The sequence below is a fragment of the Henckelia pumila genome, chromosome 2 (genome assembly GCF_033568475.1).
Source record: "Henckelia pumila isolate YLH828 chromosome 2, ASM3356847v2, whole genome shotgun sequence".
Classification (NCBI taxonomy): Eukaryota; Viridiplantae; Streptophyta; class Magnoliopsida; order Lamiales; family Gesneriaceae; genus Henckelia; species Henckelia pumila.
The window spans coordinates 45,571,961-45,582,806 of record NC_133121.1 but is presented as its reverse complement, the minus strand read 5'-3'; the positions used below and the strand labels follow the sequence as shown (position 1 = coordinate 45,582,806).

At 34.2% G+C, this 10,846-nt stretch overlaps 1 protein-coding gene across 3 annotated transcripts; it reads right to left on the bottom strand.

The window, feature by feature from the left end:
• Nucleotides 1–2,338: 2,338 nt before the first annotated feature.
• Nucleotides 2,339–9,157, bottom strand: LOC140880125 (protein PAF1 homolog). Of its 3 annotated transcripts, none has more exons than XM_073284264.1 (14): nt 9,028–9,157; nt 8,705–8,934; nt 7,540–8,471; nt 6,046–6,114; nt 5,077–5,184; nt 4,815–4,998; nt 4,657–4,730; nt 4,442–4,561; nt 4,131–4,236; nt 3,311–3,397; nt 3,154–3,222; nt 3,002–3,073; nt 2,779–2,922; nt 2,339–2,699 (listed from the first exon to the last, which is right to left on the bottom strand). In XM_073284264.1, the coding sequence occupies exons 3-14, from the start codon at nt 8,460–8,462 to the stop codon at nt 2,568–2,570; spliced, it is 2,088 nt and encodes a 695-aa protein (XP_073140365.1). In that variant the 5' UTR covers nt 8,463–8,471; nt 8,705–8,934; nt 9,028–9,157; the 3' UTR covers nt 2,339–2,567. The 3 variants fall into 3 exon arrangements, with proteins under 3 accessions (XP_073140365.1, XP_073140364.1, XP_073140363.1); XM_073284263.1 differs by having other exon boundaries at nt 9,018–9,152; XM_073284262.1 differs by having other exon boundaries at nt 7,540–8,464; nt 8,705–9,152.
• Between the last annotated feature and the right edge of the window lie 1,689 nt (nt 9,158–10,846).

Below are 10,846 nucleotides of genomic sequence, written 5' to 3'. Positions count from 1 at the left end.
GAATCACCGTATTTTGATGGCTATATCTCTCTTTCAAATTATTTCATAGATCAAGCGGATCTTTTATCGTCAAATACTCAATTTTCAAACCATCATGAAGATGGTGACGAAGGAATATCATAGTCTTTGCACAGTTTTGCAGTGATTCTTGGTTTTTCTCTTTGATTGTATTTTCAATACTCATAGCATCTAGATGTATTTCAGCATCTAGTATCCAAGAGAGAAAATTTTTTCCGGAAATGTCAAGAGCAACAAATTCAATCTTTGAGATATTCGACATGATGAAATCTATATAAAAAAAATTACATGTTAACAATCATATAACATTCATCAATAGATGATAAAATAAATTCGAACATGTATTTAAGATGATAATTCATGAAATAGAAATAATTTAATTAAAAAAAACAAAATAATATGAGTTGTATTTATGTATATGCGATGCTCATGTGTATGCTTGAATTGAATAAATCAAATCAACAAATCAAAGTACTAAGATCTGATAATGATGTATAATCAAGTAGTCATGCTTTTAATTCAATGAATATTTTAACAAAACAAAGAAAACATAAATTAATGGAAGACATCCACGTAAGTTAACATATGCAGTTTAATAAATAAAAAGAAGATGATGAACTAGTCACGTGTCGCGAATGGAAAAACAAGCATTAAAAAATCATGAAGTGAACGATGAGATGCGTTACTTTTCACGGTGATTTTTGTTGAAAGTGATAGCAAATCGTGCTGATAACGTGTTATAAAAGAAAGCAAGAAACTAATCAAATGATATTATGCAAAGAAAACAAGTAATTCAATATATCAAAAGTATTATATGAGTGACATATTTATAGGTACAAGAAATTTTCGGGTATGATAACTATGATATTACAAGGAAGTGATATTATCTTGATTCTTTACCATCTTCCAAAGATTTAATTATGAGTTTCTCCGATCACCTAAATTTTTGACATCCATAATATTGTAACAATCGATACTAATTCATTATACATTTTGAGGGGAACATTTTTCGTATTAATGCGAAATTAAGGGCTCGATTGACCCCTTCAAGAACATAGTACTCCCTCCCTATTGACCGACGGATTGTAATCGAGATAAATGTTCAATCATCTTGAGTTGATGGTTTGCTTCAAGTCCCGCCTAAGATTCATATCATATGGTATACCTTAAAAAACACACTTTATGTAATAAAAAAAAATTATAAATATGAATACAAGGCATATATTGTTGGAAAACAAGCTTACTTGGAAGGGCCCAATGAAAAGATTCAAGGCTTAAATCTCAATAGTCAGAAGCCCATAATCACAATCGTTCATTTTTGAAAGCACATCATGTTTTATCGAGTGGTCAATTCACATAAAAACATAGTTCAATAAAGTTGAATAATAAAAGGGGAAAATGTTCGCAATTTCGAAAACCTTCATTTATACTCATTAAAAAAATAAAAAATAAAAAATAAAAAATGCAAAGCATGATATCCACAGACAAGCAACCTACTGTAGAGCTGTCAGACGGCCCGCCTCGCCCTGTTTGGGTTGGTCCGTTTAAGCCCGCCTCCAAACAGACTATAAAAACCCCAACCCATCCCCCAGTCGAGAGTTGTAGGCTAGGCGGGCCAACCCGTCAAAATTTATAAAAAATTAAAAAATATATTAAAAAATTCAAAAAATAAAATTAGTATTTGAGATTGAAAAATATATATCAACAATGTTTAACAATAACAAATAATAAATATCATAATCAAACAAATCATATAAAATTTTGATGTTAACTATTATATTTTAAATAAAAAATCGCATTTCCAAATAATATGAATAAAATAAATAAATATTTAATCATAAAAAATAATAATGTAAAATATTAAAAATATTACAAATACTAGTTTTAAAATTTGAAAATTACATTATTTAAAAATAAGTATTTTTATGTTCATAATTCAAAAAAAAAAAAAAAATTTCTAAAAGAGGCGGGTCGGCCCGCGGCCCATTTGGGCCCATCTCCAAACGGACCAGTAAAACCCCAACTCAACCTGCCAATTTTTCATGGCAGAACAGACTGATCCGACGAACCCGACCTGTTTTGACGGCTCTACCTGCTGTCCATATCCCTCTGTAGAATATGAGCAGGAAACATTAATTCAAATTTGACTTTTTTTGACAAAATATCTCTGAGCCGTAACCATCGGAAATCCGGACCCTTCAAATTTGTAATTAGACCCAGATTTGACATTCGAGACAGATCCGAGTTCTTCAAAACGGTAAAATAACTAATTATCACCATTATTATGGGAAACAAGAGTATGATGCATGCATCCGATCAATATCGCGAAATATGTAACATAAAAAATATAAAATATTTCAAAATGAAACCAGGTGCCATAGTTATATGATACTGTAGTTTTTCCCTATGATAATTCAGAAGTACTGTATGTAGTTTCATGGACAGGCCAACCAAGTGCAGTAGCAGAAGAAGAGAAATAAAGCCATTAAGATGTAGTTCAGTTTTCTATTCCTTAATGATTTTGAGAGTTTGTAACAAGGGCAGGGCGACTACTCAGACAAATCATCCTCAACTCCGCTAAAATGATCAGCATCTGCGTCCTGCGTGACCCTACGCAGACGACCAACATTGCCCCTTTTGTTTCTCGAAGGTAAAGTACTGGCCTTTGAACCTACAATGTCCTGCCAATCACAAAACACTATAAGCCCAGCGTCGATAGCTTAACCCTGGAAATAAGACAGGTAAAATAAAGAAATGCACCCCTTCGTCTCTCAATTCCATGGCAGCAACAGTTGATCTCCTCCTTATGGTCACAGATTTCGGCACAGGAAAATGCTCCACCTCCTCGTTTGACTTTCCATCTTTGGCTCTCTTTTTCCTAAGAACAAGCTTTGTAGGAAGCGGCTGAACAGAGATCACAAGTTAGTACAAGGATAAGAATGAACTGCAGAACTCAAAGGCTACCCTGAAAGCAGGGACTCACCAAGTATTTGGCATCTGATTCCCCAAATACCACAAGATAAGTTGAGGGATCCTGGACATTTTCGCCTCGTAACTGCCAGGAATGAACAGGATATAATATGATAGGTAGCTTCAGTAAAGTGAATCAAAATAATTCTACATCACAAAACATACATCCCAGTGATACTCCCGGATCCATGTATATGTGATATCTTCATCTTCATCGTACATATCCTTCTCGAGCTGCAACCATAAACGGCAAAAAAAAAAAGCCAAATTAACTTCTGCAAAAATCACATAAAACTCGTCTTAACTTGAACAACTATTCTACCTCATCAATTGATGGGACCATGTATGCCAAAAATTTATCAGATTTCCCTGCTTCCTTGCTTGAAGCCACATAACTTTTCATTATAGCCTGAAAAGTTGAGAAACATAAACAATTCTTAAATTTATCATTCGGAATATATATAGTTGAAACATATCTTTTATCGAACATCTAGAGCTATTAGAAATACTAAACATATAAAGCTGATATGTGCTAAAAATATGCTGCACAATTCCATGTATCAACCAATGTAGAACAGGTTAAAGCTTTTGATAAAAGCTCAAGATGGAACAGAAACTGTTAAAAAACAGTAATACAAAACCTCGAAATCTCACTGGTTAAGGACAAGAATGAGTTGAGTATGCAACATATTGATAAAATATTTAAAAAAGTGAAAGAGAGATTATCATTTTCATAAAGAATTTAAGAAAATGTCTCAAGAAAAATGGTATCCGATGCGATGAGAGTAAAGACTTGAGCTCCCAAATTCCTAAATTTATCCAATATATATGATGTCTTCCCAAGATCTACAGATTCAACCAATGTCAAATCTGGCATCTTGAAGTCTGATTCAAATATTCAAGAAGGGGACCCCAGTTTACTCAAGAACATGCTAGCAATTAGCACGTACAAACTGATAAAATCTAGTTAAGTCAAATATGTACTCTATATGGTGGAGCAAGCAAACACATAGCAAATGCAACGATTAGGTGAACTCTATGATAGTAATACAAGTAGAAGAAAAAATAGTAGGGAAATCATGGGGGACAACATAATTTAGCTTATGGCAAGATTCATCAAGCAAAACCTAATCATTACTCACTCTAGATTCATGCTCCTCACGAATTGCTGCACTTAATTTACTGTAGATTTCTGAATCAGCTGTGGGAGCGCTATCGAAATTTGCAACAACAAACTGGTCATCATACCTGGAAAAATTACAACATCAACACATAAGCTTCTGGTTTACAAATTATGCATTATGATTAGATCCAAGAATAAACCTCATTAAATGAAATAGAGAAGAAAAAAGAAGAAAATCATTTTCCCCATACATAATTGACAAGAAACCAGCTACAAGGTGTGTTTTTTATAGTTAAAAAACAAGATTAAATAAAACGACAATAAAAATACCTCTCAAAATAAGGAAAAAGAGGAAGAACTTTTATTGGTTTTAGCTTGGGATTCACTGCATGAACAGGGGGAGTTTTGCACGCTTCAAATGAAGCCACAATATCATGGATTTGCCTTTCCCTGAAACAAAGGCAAAATAAATGGTTGAGATAAGAACTACAAAAACACATGGCTGAAAATTCTACAGATAGAAACAGGTGAAAATAATCACTAACCGACTATTGAGATTCTCCAAAAGGTTTCTCCCTCGAGATTCTCGCAATTCCTTTGCTTGTTTTTCAGACAGAGACTGCAAAAGCGTAATCAATTATAAACACTTTCACGTTTCAGCAGAGTCTACCGTAGCCTTAGCGAGCAAAGAGTAAAATAGTACCTGTTTTGTTGATTCGACGCTGAGCGGAGATATATACTGAGTTTTGACCAACCAAGAAACACCTTTGTCAGTAGGCCTCTCTTTCTTTTTAATGCCATCTAACTTAATTGGGGTTATAGGTTCATCATCACGCAGCAATTCCTCATCCTCTGGATCAAGGGGTATTCTTGGACCTTTGGGAGGACTAACCAACAAAATGGATGAGAAAGTTGGAACAATTCATGGTAATGGAGAAACAGGATGAGAGGCAGAATAATTTTACTTGTAAACACTAAGATCAAGAAGGTCGAGCGGTATCCCAAGGTCTGGTTCAATGTGAAGCTGAGGCTTCCAATTTTTCTCCAAAGATGTAATCTGATATCTACAGTATCTGTAGGTTCAAAACATAAGCAGTAAGCTATACGTAGAATTTCGTAAAAGAGGAATGCAAGGACAGCCCCACTAGCTTTGCTGCCTGATTAATTGCTTATGAGTGGAGGTTTATTCAGTCAAGGAACATACACAAGGAAGAGATACCCAAATCATTTTTTGTCTCCAATAAATATAATGCTTCAATACACACCAAATGCGAAAAATATGACCTTCAAGGAATAGCTGACCATCATTCGGAAAGGCCTACCACAGGCCAAGAGAATGAAAATTCAAAACACAGGACATAATTAAAAACTTTTCTCTGTATTCTTACACAAATTAGGAAGAGGTATCAGACAAAAGCAATATGACAGATTCAAAATCAACATATGTTAGGGCAGCTGACAAATAATGTTTTCTCTTCTCCCTACTCCCATTTAATTACACAAGTTCATCCAAAACAATCTTTAATAATCTATATGTCAGGGAACAGTCCCAACTCTGATCTGGAAAACATAAAACAAAATCTAAAGAAATTAAATGGTTCTGTAAAATGGATAACTGAGCCCACTAAAATTAAATCTTCCAAAGAGACTCTCTTTTTGGAACTTCACAATTTTTGTAGTTTCTCGTGGTTCATTTAAAGCTATGAGCTTCAACACCAGACTGGTTTTTGCATTGGCAAATGCATAAACAAGAAATATTTAAACTGAATGGAGAAAAATTAATATCCATAGTAGTTCTTTCATGGAAGGCAGGGTAGCGTGATGTTAACAGCTATGGTTGAACAACAAAACTAAATTTTCAACAAGAGCAAATACTACCCATTGATAACGTGAAGCGATGAAAAATGTGAATTATAGCAAACAAGATTCCATACCGATCTGGATCTCTTTTCAAAGGCAAAAGCTTTATCTTAGCTGACGGATCTGGAAGTTCATTACGAAACCTACAAACATAACAAACTCAGAAATGAATGTTCGTCATAGAATGCAAAAAGGAAAAAAACTACCTTTTAAATCTCAACTCTAGTCAATTATTCATTCATGGTAGGAAAAAGGTCAGATTTAGGGGAACTACGGGATGGATTCTTTTCCCCTTTGTGAAAATCAGATACAACCCGAATTTCCAAATCAAAACCCTTTTCAGTCCTTATTCAACCATCTAAATTTATGCAAGAACTCCCACGAAAACAAAAACATCGAGAGGTGTGAAATCAGTGATAAAAAAAACTTACCTAAAATCACACACAAAATCTGAAATCTTTGATTTCTTCCTCTCCGATGAAGAAGCAGTATCGCTTTTTTGTTTATCAGACATGATAAGATCTATTATGAGTAAAAATTTAGGGGTTTTCATTTATGCATTTTTTTATGTTAAGATATAGTGTTTGGATGACCTAAGATAATAGAAATTGACCGATTCATGTCAAATAACTTGGCTTTGTACAAGATGAGATGGAAGAAGGATGCTAGGTGGTAGGGGCATTTTCAAAAAGAACATTGGGAAAAAGCAAGAGGACACGAGTACATTGGAGTACAAGAGATGACTGCAGTAGCATATATAGTGTGAAAGGGGCAAAACTGTATTTTCACCTGGCACGGAACAATCTCTTGAAAAAAATTTAATACATGTACCTGGGTTAAAAGTCTGAGCCAGAAATGGAATTATGGAGAGTATCACAAGACCTAGAACTACAACATAATTACATTTAAAAAAATTCCAAATTTCAGGCAAATTAAGGACTTTGTAAGCCCGTCTCGCAACTTAAATCAAACAACCCATTATCAGACTTCCAAATCCTATAGATAGATTGGCAATTTGGTTAGTAAATTTCATTTGCCGCTTATATCTAAACATAAATGTATGATAAATAATTCAGTCTCTAACAATACTTGACCCAAAATGTACTTGTGCTCTGGCGCACATTAAGGCACAATTAATTAATGTATAACAAAGTTGTCATTTATGCTCCATGCATTAACTTGTCGTGGATGTTTTATAACATGTCACAAATCAATAACGTATCTGGTTCCTTAAATGCGTAAATGAAATACCAATTAAATGTTTAACTACCCAATGAAAACTAAATGAAATGTATATGCATAAGTTAGATTATCAAAATCTAATATGCCCCGAAGGCAAATCAATCTTCACTCGGCGATAAACAATATGAGAATATACAGACCATAGAAACTTATCGATCATAGTCCATAGCATGTCAATGTCTACAAAAGACGAGTAAACTATCACATAAGTAGGGAACGGTATAAACATAATCTGCATTGATTGGTGCACACAATTATTGACCTTAATTGCACCAATCAACTCACTAAAGGATTTATTCACAGGAAAACTGGCCGAACATACTCACTTCATCTTGCAGAGAAACGTTGTTGGTTTCTTCAGTCGGTTTTCAATTCTATCCCCACTTAACAAGGGAGTGCTCCTCCTGTCACCCATATGTGATCCACTGATTGACCCATGGCCCTTTCCCCCAGGGGCCAATAATTGGGTCTTCTGCAGCAACTTATTCTGAGTCTCCCTCATATGTTGCTTGTGTTTCTCCTCTTGCTTTTGCTTTTCATACTCCTTCCTTTTCCTCAACCTTCTCTCCTCCTCTGTCTCAACTCTACCTGAACCCTGATGCTCGCTCAATTTTTTTGCAATTGGCGGTACTGGGGGCTTGTGTTCTTGCTTAAATGGAGTCCCAAAATGTGCATGCCGATTCTCCCTGCTCGCTCCTACAGGGGGAATGCCAGAGGGTAATGGAGGAGGTGACGAAGGCTGCAATGGAGGTGGAGGCGGAGGAGGAGAGGATGGAAGAGGTGGCGGAGGCGGTGGCTGCACAAGCTGAGGTTGACTGAAATGAGAGTGCTGAGAAGATGGTGGGTAGTACATTGGAGGAGCTGGGGCAGGATGTGGTGGCAACGGGGGCAGAGGAGGGTAAGAAGAAGATTCTGGCGGCGGTGGAGGAGGAGGCTGATATTGAAATGGCTGTTGTTGTTGTGGCGGTGGCAGCTGGTTTCGAGAGGGAGGGTTAAAATGATGCTGTGATGATGATGATCCATACCCTGAATGTTGGTAATTGGAGCTAGGGTTTGATAGAGAATAATTTTGGCTGTAATTGGAACCCTCATTGCTGCTGTAAGGACCCCAATTCTGCGAGTACTGGTTTCCACCAAGTGAAGGAGGTGGTGCTGCTGAAGACTGAAGCGGGTTTTGATTTGGAAGCGGAGGCGGTGGTGGAGCAAACGCTGACTGAGTCGGCGGATGGAACGGCCTGTAAGAAGCCATACCTGACCCCTACGCACAATCTTGTCAATACAAGGTACAGCAGCACTGAATTTCAATTTATTATATGAACCCTAATTCACGGAAAATTAGACCCAAGATTAAATTTAGATCAGGTATACGTGCCACAAGGGGATCATGTCGGCATGCAAAACAAAACCCCTGGAGAGAGCATAGGGGGAAATTGAAATCTAAACGCCGGTGTATATTTTGAGCACTTAGCACTAAAAAATGAATTCACTTACCCTTTACACTCAGAATTGGAGGAATAACTGAAGAAAGGCCACCCTTGGAACAAAGAGCAGATTTAAATTGAACTTCGAGGCTGGCTCTGAGGGCTTAAAAACAAACCCTCCGAAAGATCGAGAATATGAACAAAAGGGATGAATTTGAATCCTCAAAGAAGAGATTTTAATGTCTCAATTGGCTAAGCAGAGAATTGAAATTCAAATCCCCATTTCCGCATCAAAGAACCCTAGCAGAGAAACACAAACAAACAACCAATCAATTAAGGAGGTGAAATTCCCAATTGATTTGATCAGAATGAAGAATGCATACACAGAGAGACCATGAGTTTGCAGGGTGTATATATATTTGTTGTATGTACAGGTTTGAGAGTCATAGTTTGCAGGTGCTGAGGTTTGCAGGGAAATAAAGATTTCATTTGTAGTAAACAGTGATTTTGTGACGGCAGTGAAAGACGGCTCTTTGACCTTGCAGGGAAATACTAGGACATATATATACGCACACATTCCCACACACTACATGGTTTTTGTTGGATAATTTGTTACTTGACTTATGAAATAAATAAAATGCATGATAAACGTTGGAAAATATGATGAATGTCCTTGGATATTCTATTCAATTGTTTGAAATATGCAATTGATTATTATATTGTTTCTTTCTCCGCCGATGATTTATGTTGTAGGAGTTGCTAACGTCCAGGACAATCATAATACTGATAAATTCAGACACTGATATGGACGTGATTGAGATAATTCTAATGTTTGAAGAGTGGATAAATCAGAGAAATCTAATAAAGGCACCCGAAAATTTTAGTTGCTAGATAGTCTCAAATAGCAATAAACTCGATGGTGCTGTGATTTTCAAATTTTGAGATTATTTTATTTTGTGTAAAATAAGTTATTAGTCATTTCATAGATATTGAGATGCGATCTTAGAGAAATGCTAAAATGATATTTTGATGGCAAACTTTATTAGATCGTGTTATTCTGAAGCTAATGTGATTTGGATAGATCCAATGATTCAGATATTTTTGTTCGCTATGTCGAGTCTATAGAAAAAAAAAAATCAAGTCATTGAATCTACCCTAGTTAAGCTAACATGAAATGAAGGCCGAACTTTATTTAGATCTAAATGTTTGAATTTGGTGTTGGGTGCTAAACAAGAGATATTACATATATGTTACATAGCGAATAGTAAATAGTAAGGGATAAATGCAATATAATATTATCATGCATATTTCTCGTTATGTGATTTGGTTCCATTATATCGTCAAATTTTAGTCATAGGAAATGTTTGGTAGCCATGATAAAGTGAGATTGTGGGTGAATTATATTGTTATCCATTGTTTGGTAGTATTTTTACTAATACAACCCAATACATTTGAGCAAGGATAAAATGGTACTATGGTTGGTTTAGTAAACCCTTCTCACACCCTAGTATAAGTCATCCATGTCTTTATCACTTTAAAAAATTTCAATTATACCCTTTTCCCTCAAACCCATAAACCATATTGATCATAATTTTATTTTATTTTAATTTTTTTTCTCAAATAATATAATAACTAAGAATAATATGAAGAATTAAATTAATAATAATAAAACAATTACAAATATTTATGTATTAACAATAATAATGAAAAAAATATTAAATAAAGAATAAGAGTGAAAATAATGGTAATCATAAATAAAAATAAATCACTATGAAATGATCATTTCATAATACGGAACAAATTTATTATTAATAATAAATAAATAAATAAACGAAATATAATAACAAGAATAACGTGTAATAATAAATAATAAGTGAAACAAAAAATTACTTGATAAGAAACAATAAGAATTAAATCATAAAATAAGAAACTATTTATACTAAACGTTATTATATCAAGATAATGTTTTTTTTAAAAAAATCAATAGATATAATATTTTCTTTTTTAAAAAATCAATATATATATATATATATAATATATAATTTTCTTAACTTTAATATTATTGACCTTATTATTTACTATTAATATATTTATTTTAACTATTGGTTTTTATTAAATATATTACCAATATTATTATTATTATTATTCTTATTATTAATAATTTATCTATTTATTATTCTTAATAATAATAATAATTTATTATTAATAATAA